General features: G+C 46.5%; 1 protein-coding gene across 19 annotated transcripts in view; it reads right to left on the reverse strand.

The window, feature by feature from the left end:
* Positions 1-18,329, reverse strand: part of LOC101791773 (SET-binding protein) — a 323,956-nt gene that overhangs the window by 171,036 nt on the left and 134,591 nt on the right. For 16 of the 19 annotated variants that reach the window (XR_005261408.2, XM_072030466.1, XM_038169501.2 and 13 more), the window contains one exon: positions 15,627-15,698. The exons of the other annotated variants lie outside the window; for them this stretch is intronic. Coding sequence is in view for 15 of the 16 variants with exons in the window: in XM_072030466.1 (XP_071886567.1) it covers positions 15,627-15,698 (72 nt within the window). In the remaining variant the exon portion in view is untranslated. The remainder of the gene's footprint in view (positions 1-15,626; positions 15,699-18,329) is intronic. 19 annotated transcript variants of the gene reach the window in all.

The following is an 18,329-nucleotide window of genomic DNA, read 5'->3' on the forward strand; positions in this document are numbered from 1 at the left end:
CGATGCAGACAGCCCAGTACCAGCTGGCCACAGCTGGCTGCATCGAGAGGCACCCAAAAGCCTTTTCCCACTGCTACCTGCCTGCCCATACATCCACTTCCATCATAACCTTTTAATGTCATGCAGTCTTTGAGCCAGGAACAATCTCACATTTGCTTTATGATGCTCTGACTGTGGCAGGGATTTTAATGGACTACCACAATATTGTCTTCTTAGCTGTGGACATGCTGCTGATTAAAGGAGTCACGTTGTTAGCGAGAAGATCTATGATGTCTTTATTTGTTCACAGGAAGGATGCACTGTGAGTTCAAGTTTATCCCTCCAGCCCCAGCCTCGTGGTGCTTTGATCCCAACCACCTTCAAGAATAAAAGGAGAATTTAGCTCTTCAATGTGATTCAACTACCGGTGTCTCAGTTAACACCATCCATAAAAACATCAGTTTCTTTGTTCCACGGGACAAGGCTGAGACCACAGAGTTGAAATAGGAGTAGTGTGGAAAAAAAAAAAAAAAGTATATTTTTAGCTAAAAAGGGCCAATCATTATCTATGTAAATAAATGAGGGGCTATTGAGTTATAATAACATACTGTTTTGTTACTCATTCATGAAGAGGGATGAGGAAATAATGTTTTGAGGCTTCAAAAAGCTTTTTTTTTTTTTAATTAGGGAATTACGCAACGTGGTGCTTCAGGACCATGAACACCTGCTGACAGTATGATCGCAAAACAGGACATTCTTGAGGCTGCAAGAAAATGGACACAAAAAAGAGAATCCTGTTATCAAGAAAAATATCTGGAGACTGTGGTCGAGCATGTGTTTCTTCTCTGACTTTTAAAAGCGTCACATCCTCAAATTCAAACAAGCAGATGGCTGCCAGAAATGCTCTGAAACCAGCAAGCTGCTTGCGTTGGACACATCATTTTGGTGTCTTGGTCTCTTGACTCACACATTGATTTTTATTTCATTTGGTTTTGATCCAAGGCAATTGGAGAGGATTTTAAAGTCACCAATGACCTCTAAACTTCAGTGATGGTATTTTGGGGCATTTTATCTACAAGAGGAGATAAGGGCAGAAATGGCCACTCATTTACCTTCCAATGAAAAAAAGATATAATGACATCATTTGTGGTTTCAGTTTCAGCAACTGAAGCAAGCTGATGAGGCTGTATAGAGAAGAGGTGATGCTGCTGGAAGAGAAAAAAATGTTTTGAAGAGTGTGCAGCGATGGCATTGCCTCTTTTTTTATTATTTTTGACAGCACACAGCCACAGCTGATGACGACCTCCTCTCTGACTCCACATATCACACAGTAGCAGTCACGAGCTGTAAGTCATACCACTTCCAGCTGGCTGAGGGTCTGAATTGCTGTTTCTTCCCTATCTGAACAAGTGCAGAAATTTAATTTCTGATATGAAGACAGGTTTTAGGAAACTCCAGTAGATGCAGAGCATCGCATTGTGTCTCATCTGCAACTCAGACTGCTTTGAGAACACTAAATCTGACCTTGATTCCTCCCAGAAAGATAATATATGCATCTCTTGCTCCTCACATAAACTTCCCAAGGCATTATCTTGAGCCTCATCTCCCAGGTGCTAAATAGCTTGCCATACAGGAGATAACCTGAAGCTCTTGGATGGAGGATAAGGCTAACTAAGGCTAACTTGGGAACAAGGTGACCTCTGATGACATGGTAAATGTCACCAGCAAGACAGAACCAAGCAAGCAACATCAAAAAACCTCGAGCTGGATGTCCTGTGGTGCACATACCTCCTGCAGAGGGGAGGAAGATGGCCACCAGTTGTGATGTCCCCCCACATTGCTTCCTGCTTCTTGGGCCTCCCAGGGACAGCAGAGCAGAGGAAGCCGCGTTAGCAGAGTCACCAAGACTTGGACAGGTCCATGTCGGGGCCAGGTGGTTGCTGCTGCTCCTGATGTAGGGTGGGCTCCTCCTGCTCTCATTAGCTGATTCCTCAGGGGAATTACGGCTTGGTGGAGCCATACTCCTCTTCCAAATGCCTACATCTCTTTTCTGAGCCACAATGAGGTTATGCCCTGCTCACATCTGGGTTTCTCCTTCCCCAGCACTCCTGTAGTTCACACAGAGCTCCTCATGAAGAAATGCTATCAGCATCATAATGCAGTTCCTGCTTAAATACAAGGGACTAGAACAATATTATACCTGTGTGGGGATCACTGTGCCAACTAATTTTAGTGGCATACAGATAAAATACTGATTTAATTTATCTGGATCTAGTAAAATCTGGAAAGAGCTTATAGGAAATCATGCTTCTGTCTTAAGTTAATTAAATTCTGGTCTGGTTCTGGGAAGACTGACAATCGTAAAATCAATCTGCCAAACTTTCATTCACGACTGCAATGCGAAGCTGCTAGAGATAGGGCACGGCACACCAAACCCGCAGGGGTGTGTGTGAGCCCAGGCAGCAGCACAGAGCACCGCTTTTCCTTCCTCCCAGCCAATACCAGGGCCGATGCCTCTGGATTTTGCCAACAGCTGCTTCGCTGCACCCAGCATCCATAGAAGGCTGAAATGAAACCCCAGGCACCATATTTGCAGGTCGTGTTTGCTGATATGCTTGTGCTCACATTTGTGCAGGCACGGAAGGAGGGAGCAGCTGTCGTGATTTTCAACCTAGCTGCTCTGCAAACAAAACCCAAGGGTGCTAGCAAGTAATGACTGCAGAGGTCGATGCCTTGATTTCTGCTGCGTGGATCGATGTTAACAGTAATGTTATATTTCCAGGGCATACTCAACTGACAGAACTATTGATTATTTGGTATGTAGCGGTGCACTGATACTTGAAAGCAAACTGGGACACCGAAACAATAAATGTGGAGCTTTTAACAAGCAACACAGGGCACTGAGTTTCAGTAATACAGCTGGAATATCACTTTCTTTGTCTAAAAAGGAATATCTTTAACATGTCAAAAATATAATTTTCTTATCTGACTTGCTGAAACACTTGGGGAAAATATGTTCATCGCTGAAAACTGCAGATTAAGGTCATGCTTCCAAATAAGTGCCAGATTCAGTCAATAACTTCATCCCCACTGTGACCAAACACTTGAGGTATTCTTGAAGGGAAAATGTTATGTTTGATATGTTTAAACAAAACGTTTCCATTTATTGTATCAGACCACCTTGTGAATGAACAGATTTCAATGAATGAAAAGATAACAACACATTATACTCCGGTTGCAGTAGTCAAGCCAAAATTATTTCTTCATCTAGGTTTCTGGTTCAGTGTGAAAAAATCCATCCATATATTTGGATAGCTTGAAACAGAACTTTCTTTATCAAACAAAGAGTTTTATACTTAAAAGACATAACACCATATCCTTCCATGAGCTATTTTATTATATCTAAGCCAACTGACAGCTTTTTGTCTAAGACAATTGTCTCCTATGGACACATTTAACTATCAGCCACCAAACCATTAAAATGAAATTACACAGAACAACAGTCTCGTGGCTGGAACCTGTTGAAAAAGGAGCCTCCACATGATGAGGGAGAAGGAAACTTCCTGCGAAGGAAAATGGCCCTTGCTGATTCAGGAAAGAAAACTCAGTGACTTAAAACTTCTCTGAGCTCAGAGAGACGCAGAACATGTGCCTGTACTATAGCCATTATGGGGCCAATATGGACTTTTTTCCTCTGTCGGCGTGTTGAGCCCTGTAGGCTCAGCAGCCTCAGCCTCTGCCTACAGTCTGGAGAAGTCAGGACGACAGGAAGCTGAATCAGCCCCTGATGGTGGCTCCCTTCTCTGTCCTGCTGCTGACAAATGGAGTTTAGGATGATGGAGTCCAGTTTCTCAGATGGGTCTGAGCCTCTTCAGCCACTAGCAAGTTAAATGTGCCCAGAAATATTCCTAGACACCACAGCCAGCTGGCACACAACAGGTCATATCTCTGGTCACAACCATGTCTTAGCTTCCCTAACACAGCAGCTAAATGCAAACAGCTCACTGGGATGAGCCCTTGTTTTGGGTCTGTCTGGGACAGAGTCACCTTTCCCTGCAGCAGCCCACACAGTGCTGTGCTCTGCACTCGTAGCTGGAATAGCACTGGTCTCACTCCAGTGTTGTGTCTATTGCTGCATAGTTCTGGCACAGCATCAGGACTCCTTCCAAGCCCCCAAGAGCCAGCAGGCTGGGGGTGGGCAAGTGATGGGAAGGGGACATCGCCAGGGCAGCTGACCTAAACCAGTCAAAGGGACATTCCATAACACCTGATGTCACACTCAGCAATAAAAAGGGGGGCTCTTGTGGGGAAGAGGGCTGTCCTTCTGAACAACCACTATGCATTTTGAGGCCCTGCTTCATAGGACGTGACCGAACATCGCTTATTGATGGTGTGAAATGTGTTCATCTGATTCGTGTCAATATGGAACAGTGCTAGGGCCTCATGGTATGATGAATGTGACCTTCTGTCTTACATACCCTTGTATAACCACAAGTCTAAGAAAAACAGTGGTTAATGTATATGGTTCCTGTATCTTGCAAAGTAATGTTTTAGCAATTCGTGTCAATAGAGAGCTTGAAGGGAAATGTATTTGGAGGTTTTTCCTTGGAGTCTCTGATATCTGGGGGGTTTCAGAATAACTGCTAACTATTATGACTATTGCATGGGACACTATGCATCTCTGATATCTGGCCAGGAGATTAAGGAGACGGGGAAAGCTGAAGAACGACTAAAAGACAAAGCTTGCAGGAGACGCTGTACAAGTCTCTGACATACAGCCAAGTTGGACAAAGGAGAAGGACAAGAGGGAGGAAGACTATGAGACTTAAGCATGAGAGACCCCCAGAGGGACCACCAGAGACTGTTATGCATGCTCCAGTAGGAGGGTTTGGATTCCGGAAACTAATCATAATAACCCTGTGGTTTTTTAGAAGTAGTACTGAATATGTATTAGCCTAGGAGCATAAAAACCAACCGTCTGATATAACTTGTGTGCGTCTTGGTGGAGCAGAGACTCCCGGTGCACCCAGCGCTGTTTGCTTACCTCTATTCCTTTAATAAATTGTAAACTTTGATTATAGTCCTATTTTAAAGACTGAGCCATTTATAACAATGGGAAGTAGAGAATATTTTTTTTTCCTTCTCTCTGTGCTTCCACGCGGATTTATTGTTTCTGTTGTTTCTTTTTCTCCCCATTCCCTTTCCCTTTAATTAAACCATTCTCATCTCAAACCTTGAGCTCTCTGTGTTGTATTTTCTCCCCTTTCCTCTTTGAGGAGAGGAGGAGTGAGAGAGCGGTTGTGGTGGAGCTCGGCTGCCCACCCAAGTAAAACTACCACAGTCCTTTTTGGCGCCCAACGTGGGGCTCGAGGTTTGAGATAACAGTAGAATTGATTAAAGTATTTACAACTAACATACTGCTAGTCACAATGTTCGGTTTTCTGTTAATATTTTTCTGTGTGACTATGTTGCATGTAGTCCATTCTCTGTTCTCTTTTTTCCTCTACATCCGATTGGAGAATGTGTTGAAGTCTGTGTTTGGTTTCTTTATCATGCTGTGTTGTAACATGCTGGCCTTCAGTTTCATCTGGTACTCAGACCCTGCATTGTTATCATTCTGGTCTCCTGGAGATTATCTTTTTGGAAATATTAAGAATTAAACCGCCTTCTTTTTCTCCCCTAGCAGTCAATTTGTGAATAATATTGGGGGTGGTGTCTTCTTCTTCTCTCCCTGTGGGCTAATTGCAACAGCCTTTGAGTATTTTCAATACCCTTGGTCGGATGTTATCCTCCTATTACTAGTTCTAGTGTTTGTGTTCTTCCCTAAGGTCAAACAATTTATTAAGAATATCATCCAAGGACCTGCCCCGAGACAAAGTAGTTGTGGGTGGCAACCATCTATGGTATCAGTTGCCCCTATAGTCAAGACAAAACAATGGAAATGAAAGTCAGCTCATTTAGTAAGGAAAGAAGCTCCTCCTAAGGATGAGGGAGAAGAGGAAAAGGCAGGCAGCTCTAAAGCAGCGCCATCATGGCAACGTCAAGGAGAAGAGAATGAAATCATAGATGAATCAGAAACCACTAGATCTCTATCCTTGAGTGAGCTGCGAGAAATACGAAAGGATTTCAGTCATCATCCAGGTGAGCTCATCCTCACCTGGCTGCTTCGATGCTGGGACACTGGGGCCAATAGCCAACAGCTAGAAGGCAATGAAGCCAAGCACCTGGGATCTCTCTCTAGGGAAAGGCTCATTGATAGAGTAATTGGGAGAGAGGCACAGGTTCTCAGCTTCTGGAGGCGACTCCTATCAGCTGTGAAAGAAAGGTATCCCCACAAGGAAGATATTGTATATCAAGCAGGCAAGTGGACCACTATGGATAAAGGTCTCCAGCATCTGCAGGAATTAGCTGTGCTGGAGATGATTTATAGTAATTTGAACAATGCCCAGACACCTAAAGACCCTGATGAAGTCCAATGCACAACGTCCATGTGGCGGAAGTTTGTATGGGCTGCACCCTCATCACATGCCAGCACACTGGCAGCAATGGATTGGGAGGAGGGGATGGGGCCGACTGTGGATAAGGTATCCAACCAGCTTCATAAATATGAAGAAAATCTCTCTGCCCCAGTATGGGCCTGCATTTCAGTTGTGGAGAAACTGTCTCTACAGTTAGAAGAACACATAGCTTCCTTCTCACCTAGATAGAAGAATCTTTCTGCCATCAAGTGCCAGCATTCTCCGGCTCAAGCAAGGGAGAATCCGGGACGCACACCGCGAGGTACCTTGTGGTTTTATTTACGTGACCACAGGGAAGATAAGAGGAAGTGGGACGGTGAACCGACCTCGGCCCTAGCTGCTCGGGTACGTGAGCTGCGGAAAGATACGGCAGAAAGAAAAGGGGCCCCTAGGAGGATTGCTTCCCCAGTTTCTGTTGGGCAGTCCCCCAGAGGCAGTAGAAGGGCTAGTATTACTCCTGACCCTGACGAAGAGACCTCTGCTTCACATTTGGAAGAATTAATTGATAGATGCTCCAACCAGGACTAGTGGGGCCCTGCCTCTGGCCAGGTAGAGGAGAGGGACAACCGGATTTACTGGTCTGTGTGGATTCAATGGCCTGGCACAACGGAACAACAGAAATATAAAGCTTTAGTGGACACAGGCGCACAGTGTACCCTAATGCCATTAGGCACCCAAGGGGCAAAAGTTACCTCTATCTCTAGAATGACAGTGGGATCCCAAGAGCTAACTGTATTGGAAGCTGAAGTGAGTCTAACTGGGAATGAGTGGAAAAAGCACTCCATCGTGACAGGCCCAGAGGCTCTGTGTATCCTCGGCATAGACTACCTCAGGAAAGGGTACTTCAAGGATCCAAAAGGGTACCGGTGGGCTTTTGGCATAGCTGCCTTGAGCACAGAGAAGATTAATCAGCTGTCTACCCTGCCTGTTCTCTCAGAAGACCCTTCTGCTGTAGGATTGCAGAAGGTTGAAGAACAGCAAGTGCCAATTGCGACTACAACTGTGCACCGATGGCAATATCGCACCAACTGAGAGTCCCTGATTCCCATCCATGAGTTGGTTCACCAGCTGGAGAGTCAGGGAGTAATCAGCAAGACTCGCTCACCCTTTAATACTCCTATATGGCCTGTGTGAAAGTCTAATGGCGAGTGGAGGCTAACGGTGGACTATCGCGGACTGAATGAAGTCATGCCACCACTGAGTGCTGCAGTGCCAGACGTGCTAGAACTCCAGTATGAAATAGAGTCAAAGGCAGCTAAGTGGTATGCCACAATTAATAATGCTAATGCATTTTTCTCCATCCCTCTGGCAGCAGCATGCAGACCGCAGTTTGCTTTCACTTGGCGGGGCATCCAATACACCTGGAATCGACTGCCCCAGGGGTGGAAACACAGCCCTACCATTTGCCATGGACTAATCCAGATGACACTGGAACAGGGGGAAGCTCCTGAACACCTACAGTACGCTGATGACATCCTCATGTGGGGCAACACAGCAGAAGTTTTTGAGAAAGGGAAGAAAATAATCCAAATTCTCCTGAAAGCTGGTTTTGCCATTAAACAGAATAAGGTCAAGGGACCTGCACAGGAAATCCAGTTCTTGGGTGTAAAATGGCAGGATGGACATCACCACATTCCGACGGATGTGATCAACAAAATAATGGTTATATCTCCGCCAACTAGCAAAAAAGAAACGCAAGCTTTCCTAGGCCTTGTGGGATTCTGGAGAAGGCATGTGCCAGGCTACAGTCAGCTTGTGAGTCCTCTATATCGAGTGACTTGAAAGAGGAACTTTTTGAGTGGGAACCTGAGCAACAACAGGCCTTTGAACAATCAAACAAGAAATAACTCGTACAGTGGACCTTGGGCCTGTTCCTTCCGGACCAGCTGTGCAAAACATACTTTACACTGTAGCTGGGGAGCATGGGCTTACCTGGAGCCTCTGGCAGAAAACGCCAGAAGAAACTCGAGTTCGACCTCTGGGGTTCTGGAGCTGGGGCTATCGAGGATCAGAAGCCAATTACACCTCAACTGAAAAGGAAACATTAACATCATATGAGGGGATTCAAATTGCTTCAGAAGTTGTGGGTACAGAAGCAAAACTCTTCTTGGCCCCACGGCTACCTGTGTTACATTGGATGTTCAAAGGGAAAATCCCCACTACGCATCATGCAACTGACGCTATGTGGAGTTAGTGGGTAGCGTTAATTACACAGCAGTCTTGAATGGGGAAACCCAACTGCCTGGGAATCCTGGAAGAGATCATGGACTGGCCAGAGGGCAGGGATTTCGGAGTACCGCCAGAAGAGATAACTTGTGCTGAAGAAGCACCACCATACAATGAGTTGCCAGAAGACAGAAAGCAGTATGTGTTGTTCACTGACGGATCCTGCCATGTGGTAGGGAGCCATCGGAAGTGGAAAGTCGCTGTGTGGAGCTCCACACGACGAGTTGTGGAGGCCATGGAAGGGGAAGGTGAGTAGAGTCAGTATGCAAAAGTGAAAACTATACAACTGGCCCTAGAGATTGCTGAAAGAGAAAAATGGCCAGTACTGTATCTCTACACTGATTCACGGATGGTGGCAAATGCTCTGTGGGTGTGGCTGCAGCAATGGAAACAGAGCAACTGGCAACACAGAGGTAAACCTATCTGGGCTGCTACCCTGTGGCAAGATATTGCTGCCTGGGTAGAAAAACTGGCTGTAAAGGTACATCATGTAGATGCTCACATGCCTAAGAATCATGCCACCAAAGAACATCAGAACGACAAAGAAGTGGATCGAGCTTCGAAAATTGAAGTGGTTCAGGTGGTCCTGGACTGGGGATGTAAGGGTGAGATGTTTGTAGCTCGATGGGCCCATGAAACATCAGGACATCTTGGGAGGGATGCCACTTACAGATGGGCTCGTGATCAAGGGGTGGACCTGACCACTGAGGCCATCACACAGGTTAGGTTACCCATCAGTGTGAGTGCTGTGCTGCAATCAAACGAGCTATGAGGGTAAAGTCTCCCTGGAATAGGGGGAGATGGCTTGGATTTCGATATGGTGAGGCCTGGCAAATTGACTACATCGGACCACTTCCACAAACCCGCCAAGGGTTTTACATACTTACCATGGGAGAAGCAACTACTGGGTGGCTGGAAACATATCCCGTAAACCATGCCACGGCCCAAAACACTATCTTGGGCCTGGAAAGACAAGTGCTGTGGCGACATGGTACACCAGAAAGAATTGAGTCCGACAATGGGAGTCACTTCCGAAACAATCTTGTCACCTCCTGGGCCAAGAGACATGGTATTGAGTGGGTGTATCACATCCCTTATCACCCATAAGCCTCTGGGAAGGTTGAGAGGTACAATGGATTGTTAAAAACTATGCTGCAAGCATTGGGTGCTGGGACGTGGAAACATTGGGATATAAATCTACCAGAGGCCATTTGGCTAGTTAACAACAGGGGGTCTGACAGCCATCCTGGTCCTGCTGAAACAAACCCCCTACACACTGTGGGAGAAACTAAAGTCCCCGTAGTGCATGTGGGAAAGTGGATGGGGAAGGCGGTGTGGGTTGCCCTTGCCATGGGAAAAGGCAAACCCACTCGTGGGATTGTCTTTGCCCAAGGACCAAGGTATATCTTGTGGGTATATCTTGTGGGAACAGCACTGATATCACTCCAGTGTTGTGTCTATTGCTGCATAGTTCTGGCACAGCATCAGGACTCCTTCCAAGCCCCCAAGAGCCAGCAGGCTGGGGGTGGGCAAGTGATGGGAAGGGGACGTAACCAGGGCAGCTGACCTAAACCAACCAAAGGGATATTCCATAACACCTGATGTCACACTCAGCAATACAAAGGGGGGCTCTCGTGGGGGAAGGGGCTGTCCTCCTGAACAACCGCTACGCGTTTTGAGGCCCTGCTTCCCAGGATGTGGCTGAACATCGCTTATTGATGGGAAGTAGATAATATTTTTTTTTTCCTTTTCTCTGTGCTTCCATGCAGACTTATTGTTTCTTTTGTTTCTTTTTCTCCCCATTCCCTTTCCCTTTAATTAAACTATTCTCATCTCAAACCTCGAGCTCTTTATGTTGTATTTTCTCCCCTTTCCTCTTTGAGGAGAGGAGGAGTGAGAGAGCGGTTGTGGTAGAGTTTGGCTGCCCACCCGAGTAAAACCACCACAGCCCTGATTTATGCTTAGGAATGATTTAAAAGTTTGCTAGTTTTCATGGACCAAAAGAATGCCAAGGTCTATTAGTTTGAATATACCCATATATATTCATTCCTGTGCCCAGCAACGTTCCCAGATGCCACTTCATTTGCTTAAGACAGATGCAGCCTAAGGCACTGGTATGACATAAATGTCATTCTTCCCCTTCTCCTGCCCAAGATCACCACTTTCCAGTAAGGTGAAGGGAGATGTATGGCTCTAAATTTGGTTATAACAATAACCTTTGTTGGTTCGTGATACCACTCTTACTCAGTGAGATACTAGAGATCTCTGGTGTCTAATAATTGTAAGGAACCAGATGTTCTCTGTTTAAAATGCCAAAGATGTTATACACAGGCAGCTTAACTCCAGAAACAAACCGCTGTTCTCTTTGCCTCATCCCACACCACTGTCATCTGCCTGGCACTACAACTTCAACACTTGTCGCTTTAAATCGCATGCCCCCAACAAAGCATCCTACCTCCAGTAGTTACCATATGCTCTAACCATACTACTCTGGAGGACCGTAAGACGTTCTCTATGAGCTTCTGTGCTGACCTGAAGTCCAGTGTGCCTGTTTCCATGGGTCCCTCTGAGCTACAATAAGCTGAACACAAGAGCTCGCCTTGAGAAGAACTGAGTATTTCGAGACAGGGGCCATCTGGCAGAAGACCCAATGACACTAAGCCAATCCCACACCAAGAAAGAAGATCTTGGTACGGTGTGACCAAGCCTGGACAAGCTCCTCCTCCCCACAGGGACCCAAGCACTAAAAGGTGGAAGCATTTCATACCTACACTTTCATCACCACGCACACCACAAAGCCTTCTTGGTGGCTTCCAAGCTACCAGAAGAAGCTGCTACTCTCAGACAGGCACCTTTCCGAGGAACCCACCTCTTCAAACAGCTTCACTTGCGGTGCTCCAGAACTCATCCATGTATTTATTATATTATGTCCATGTATTTATATGTATTATTGTCCATGTATACTTGTCCAGCTGTATTTCAGCAGCAGCACTTTTTCGGTGTTGCACCCACCTTCTGCAGCGCCCATAGGAAAGGTGGTGGAGACTGGTGTCAGGGAACTGGTGCCTCCTTGCAGTTCCTGCTTGGAAACTTCTGTAGCCCTGGCAGCTGCAGTTCAAAGCCCAATGTAGGCTCATAGTATCCATGTTTCGCTGTGGCTCCCTGACTCGGGGAGCTATAATGCCAGGAGGATGGTGGATGAGTTAATGCCAACAGATAATGCCTTATGATCCTATGATCTACTGCTAAAGGCAGGAGAAGTGGGAAGCCCAGCAGGCACCTGATTGAAGAGGCTGGGGGAGATAAGAGGAGACGGTGTCCTGCTGTGTATTTCCTCCACCTCCATAACCTCCTCATTTTCAAAGAGTTTCCTTTTGGCTGTGGCAGCTATTGTTTTCCAGACCTGGTGCCTCAGCATCCCCACTACGCTGAGAGTAGCTCAGGATTCTTGCACTGCCCTTCTCTCTCCCTTTGGGGAAACAAGCAGATCATTCGGCTCAAGAAGAAACAACACTTGCACAACTCAGACATCCCCACTCTAGCACGTGCAGGGCTATGCTGCAGACTCCATAACCGGCAGGGCCTACCTGTGCATGACTCACGTAGACCAGAAAACATTCGGACTTCACCAGCGCCTGTCCTTCCTCACCAGAAGTGGCCTTGGCAGCCAGATCAAACTTGGGCACAACCATTCCCGATGTGCAGAGTCAGCAGGGAATGAGCATTCTTCTTCATGAGTAATTATCCAGGATGCTGAATATTAATATTGGCCATTAAGATAAAAAGGAGGCTAATTTAAACCTACCACAAAGTTTAAGGAAAAATCCTGAGCAGGAAGTAGGCAAGACTGGTGTAAAAGTTATTCTCATTTGTCTCTGGTTCCATTAAAAGAAAAACACTAGCAGGGCTATAAATTTTTAAAACCTACATTTTTTTCTAAATAGGGTTGAAATAGGTTTAAGCATTACCTTTATTATCTCAAAAATGACAGGGAGACATTTCCATGTGAGTGCTTCCCTTCAGTGTCAGATATCCGTATTCACAATGTGCATCCCTTGTATTTGGGGACTGCAGCTCCCTGCAGTCCAAGGACTCAGGGTCCATTTTGTGTAGATTTTCCTGCCAAAATGGGGTTATTAATGACAGCAAATGTTGCAACGTCACCTACGCTTGATAGAAACAGGAGGGTAGGAGAATATTAGGGAGAAACTGTAAGCTGTAATATCCAACTGGAGTTGGCAAACTCGAGTGTGTTTGGATCACCTGTTCCAATATTTCACTCCCCTGTTTTCATCAAATGATGGTCCTGGCCCCGGTGATTAACCACCTGAATATAACAAAGAAGGATATTCACAGAAAGGGTCTCACGATAAAAAAGCTATTCCTGGCCCTCTTTCCATCACATCATAATCTGTCCACTAATATGGCTTGAGATCTCAGCTGAGGTCATAAGATGTTACCACTAAGTATCACTCTGTTCAGCCAAAGGCATTTTTACTCCTTACAGCAGGCAGGGAAATGCAATAGCAAAGCCTCAAATCTGTTTGTATAATAGATGAAGTCTTTGCTATGTGGTATCTTCCTTCAGGGAGTGACACCTGATAGATAAATCTTGAGTTGCCAGTAAATTTAAATAAAACAAAGGCAAATCATATCCCTGCACACTGTCAGTACATAGCTGCAGAGAACACAAGTTCCCACTGTCCCACCATTTCCTCTGCTACAAAAGCTATAAAGCACTGACCATCTTCAACTCCTGCCATGACCAAGGGAGTCCAGCTCTCTGAGAACATAGAGCATGGTGACAACACAGGAGGGACTGAAAAATACATCACTCATTTAGACTAATGAAACTGTCATATTGCTTTTTTAAGTTAGCAAAAAGCAAAAGCCAAAGAGAGAGGTTATTAGCATATCAATGGGAGTAATGAAGTGAAAATGAGGGTGATTCTACTAAATGGTGAGATGCCTCTCCCAGCAAAAAACACTAGGGTGAGTAATTTTCTACACGTCCTGGGATAGAGAAAACACTGAGAGACTTCCCACCATGGCACTGGCCAGTCGGTCACCGCCGCAGTGCCGCATGCAGGTGGCAGCGGGTCCGTCAGTCCCTTTCTGAGCCCATCCCTGGGTGCTGTCCATCACCTCCAGCCATTGCCGCAAACAGCAGCCGCTCCTCTGGCCATCTGCGGCCAAGCGGCTTGACACGGGCAGAACCACAGATCGCTACCCAAAACAGCAGGGAGAGAAGGTGCCACTGCCAAGCACCGCCTGACACCCGGAGCCCTTGTCTGGCAGGTCTGCAGAGCTCGGGGGGTGGGGAGTGCTGCAGTTGGAAAAAGCACTGCCTTGTGTCTCCTGCACATGTGAGGAGTTGTCACAGCCGCATTAAAATGCTGTGCTCCCCAGACTGTCTGTCTATCCCTGCTCTCCAGATGCAGAGCTTTACACCCCGATAGACAGACAGTGCCTTTAACTGCAACTGGCAGTCATTTTGCTTCTCTCTGTGCTTTCAAACCTGAGAGCCATCAAAAATTAGCTGAAAAGTCATGACTATTTTTCCCTAAGAAGCTGCACTGGTAATAGGCTTCAGGAAAAATCCTCCTAAATCCAAGTGATAAGCGTAGACTGTGTGAAGGATGACAGGTCTGATTATAATTATCACTATAAGGGGACCAACACTAACCTCCCTTCTAGAAGGAAACAGCAGTTGTTGGAAGGGAACTTGCAACTGAGTTATCATAAACAAAATCATTGCATGTGGAACTAACTTACACCAGGAAATGAAATAAGATCCTGATGAGGAGAGCAGAGCAGAGCAGAGCAGAGAAGACAACACTTTGATCAGTCATTAAAGTTCATCCCTATGGAAAATGGCACCCCATCATATGCTTAAGTTTTGCTACCTTCAGGATGATGGGAATAAAAGAATGAAGGATGGGGTGGAGTCATGCATGTAAGAGGAGTTTGGAAATAAAGGATATCTTCTGAAACTGTATTTAAAGAACACACTTTGCAAAATTACGTGAGCAGAGGGCCCCAGAATGTGTGTTGTTCCAGATTGAGCTAAATATTCAAAACTAGGACAAAACTTAAGCAGCCTTGAAACAACCTTTCCCCCTTAATAACATCCTGGAAGGAAGAAATCCAAACAGAACCAGCTTAGAACTCTTTAAATGGGACCTGTACTTCCGCTGAAAAAACAAGGACATTAGTCCTCATCAGGTTTTTAGGAGCCCTAGTTATGGTGGATAGTGTCTTCGAGATCAGCCTGTCCTAACCTTCCTTGCGCTTTCTCTGACAGCATTACATTTTTTCACAGGCTGTCTGTGGGTTGTTTGGCTGTTTCTCATTCTATTTCCATTGGAAACTGGGAAATAGAAAAACTTGGCTGATCTGGAATAAGGGTAGCAGTACAGTTGCTTTTTCTTTCTGAACAAAGGGAAATAGATATTATCTTCTTAATAGTGGCCTCTAACTGCAGAGGAGATGAAGAAGAGAGCCTCAGAGTCAAAGGCAGTTTGAGGAGTTTCATTCTCATTATATCTCAATGGAGTGAAGCAAATAAATTGCACAAGGAGACATATGGAAGCTCACTATGCAAATAGCCTATTTAAGGCTCTTACTTCCTAATTAGGTCCTGGTATCAGGAGGCTGATAACAATTACAGGTAGATAATTTGGAAACAATACAAACTGTTCTAAAACCCAAACCATCATAATGGCATGCATTAAAAAGAAGCCCTATTTAGCTTGATCTTTTTAGGCTCTTTCACTTAGCACTTGGAATATCAGTTCCTGTGCTACACACATCCTACATTTCACGTCTACCACTTCAATAACAGGTTTGGAAGGGGAAAAGGAAGCAACAAAACCCTTCAGAGCCACAACCCCTTGCTCTTACCTTGTTCAGAGATTTCATCATTGGACTCTGCACAGGGAACCCACACTCTCTTCCCAAATTCTTCATCTGTCTCTATGGCGTTTCCCAGAACAAAGAGAAAAAAGAGAATCTTCATTGTGAGGGAGCTGCGGGCTCCTTTACTGATCTGACTGCTACGCCATGGGCCCTTCTGCTGCTACAGCCATCAAAGGCTTTTGCTGTTACGCCCCCTGCTGACCTGAACGTGCCTTTTGACTCAGGCCTCATTGGCCTTGAAAAGGAGATGGATATGCTTTTCTTTAATCCGGGAAGAACGGGATACATAAGGCCTGAAGACCGAGTTGCTTAAAAACTTAAAGCAAGATATATTAAAGCAAGATATATATGGGGGACAAAGCAGTCATTGGTCCCAGCCAGCATGGGTTTGTGAAGGGTAGGTCCTGCCTAACTAACCTGATTTCCTTTTATGATAAGATCACCCGTATGGTGGACCAAGGGAAACCAGCTGATAGGATTTTTTTGGACTTCAGCAAGGCTTTTGACACGGTTTCCCATAGGATCCTACTGGACAAAATGTCCAGCATACAGCTAAATAAAAACATCATACGATGGGTGAGCAATTGGCTAACGGGCAGGGCCCAAAGGGTTATGGTGAATGGGGCTGCGTCAGGCTGGCGGGAGGTCACCAGTGGGGTCCCTCAAGGCTCCATTTTAGGGCCGGTACTTTTCAATATTTTTATAAACGATCTGGATGTAGGAATAGAAGGTATTTTGAGCAAGTTTGCTGATGACACCAAACTTGGAGGAGTTGTGGACTCTGTTGAGGGTGGAAAGGCCTTGCAGAGGGATCTGGATAGGTTGGAGAGCTGGGCGATCACCAACCGCATGAAGTTCAATAAGAGCAAGTGCTGGGTCCTGCACCTGGGACGGGGAAACCCTGGCTGCACGTACAGACTGGGCGATGAGACGCTGGAGAGCAGCCTAGAAGAGAGGGATCTGGGGGTCGTGGTAGACAGCAAGTTGAATATGAGCCAGCAGTGTGCCCTGGCAGCCAGGAGGGCCAACCGTGTCCTGGGGTGCATCAAGCACGGCATCGCTAGTAGGTCAAGGGAGGTGATTGTCCCGCTCTACTCTGCGCTGGTGCGGCCTCACCTCGAGTACTGTGTGCAGTTCTGGGCACCACAGTATAAAAAGGACATGAAACTGTTGGAGAGTGTCCAGAGGAGGGCTACGAAGATGGTGAAAGGCCTGGAGGGGAAGACGTACGAGGAACGGCTGAGGTCACTGGGCCTGTTCAGCCTGGAGAAGAGGAGGCTGAGGGGAGACCTCATCGCAGTCTACAACTTCCTCGTAAGGGGGTGTCGAGAGGCAGGAGACCTTTTCTCCATTAACACCAGTGACAGGACCCGCGGGAACAGGGTTAAGCTGAGGCAGGGGAAATTTAGGCTTGACATAAGGAGGGGGTTCTTCACAGAGAGGGTGGTTGCACACTGGAACAGGCTCCCCAGGGAAGTGGTCACTGCACCGAGCCTGTCTGAATTTAAGAAGAGATTGGACTGTGCACTTAGTCACATGGTCTGAGCTTTTGGGTAGACCTGTGCGGTGTCAAGAGTTGGACTTGATGATCCTTAAGGGTCCCTTCCAACTCAGGATATTCTATATTGTTCAAAAGGAATGGAAAACGGAGACTAGTTTCACAGAATCACAGAATTACAGAATTTCTAGGTTGGAAGAGACCTCAAGATCATCGAGTCCAACCTCTGACCTAACACTAACAAGTCCTCCACTAAACCATATCACCAAGCTCTACATCTAAACGTCTTTTAAAGACCTCCAGGGTTGGTGACACTTCCCTGGGCAGCCCGTTCCAATGTCTAACAACCCTTTCGGTAAAGAAGTTCTTCCTAACATCCAACCTAAAACTCCCCTGGTGCAACTTTAGCCCGTTCCCCCTCGTCCTGTCACCAGGCACATGGTGACAACAGACCAACCCCCACCTCGCTACAGCTTCCTTTAAGGTACCTGTAGAGAGCAATAAGGTTGCCCCTGAGCCTCCTTTTCTCCAGGCTTTTCTCCCTCAGCCACTCCTCGTAGGACTTGTTCTCCAGACCCCTCACCAGCTTTGTTACCCTTCTCTGGACTCTCTCAAGCACCTCGATGTCCTTCTTGTAGCGAGGGGCCCAAAACTGAACACAGTACTCGAGGTGCGGCCTCACCAGAGCCGAGTACAGGGGGACAATCACTTCCCTAGCCCTGCTGGCCACACTGCTTCTTATACAAGCCAGGATGTCGTTGGCATTCTTCGCCACCTGAGCACACTGCTGGCTCATATTCAGACAACTATCAACCAGTACTCCCAGGTCCTTCTCCACCTGGCAGCTTTCTAACCATTCCTCTCCCAGCCTGTAGCGCTGCTTGGGGTTATTGCGCCCCAGGTGCAGGACCTGGCACTTGGCCTTGTTGAACTTCATGCAGTTGACCTCAGCCCATCAGTCCCGCCTATCCAGATCCTCCTGCAGAGCCTTCCTACCCTCGAGCAGATCGACACACGCACCTAACTTGGTGTCATCTGCGAACTTCCTGAGGGTGCACTCAATGCCCTCATCCAGATCATCGATGAAGATATTAAAGAGGACCGGCCCCAGTAACAAACCCTGGGGAACACCACTAGTGACCGGCCTCCAGCTGGATTTGACTCCATTCACCACGGCTCTTTGGGCCTGG

Source organism: Anas platyrhynchos, chromosome W, assembly GCF_047663525.1.
Source record: "Anas platyrhynchos isolate ZD024472 breed Pekin duck chromosome W, IASCAAS_PekinDuck_T2T, whole genome shotgun sequence".
Lineage (NCBI taxonomy): Eukaryota > Metazoa > Chordata > Aves > Anseriformes > Anatidae > Anas > Anas platyrhynchos.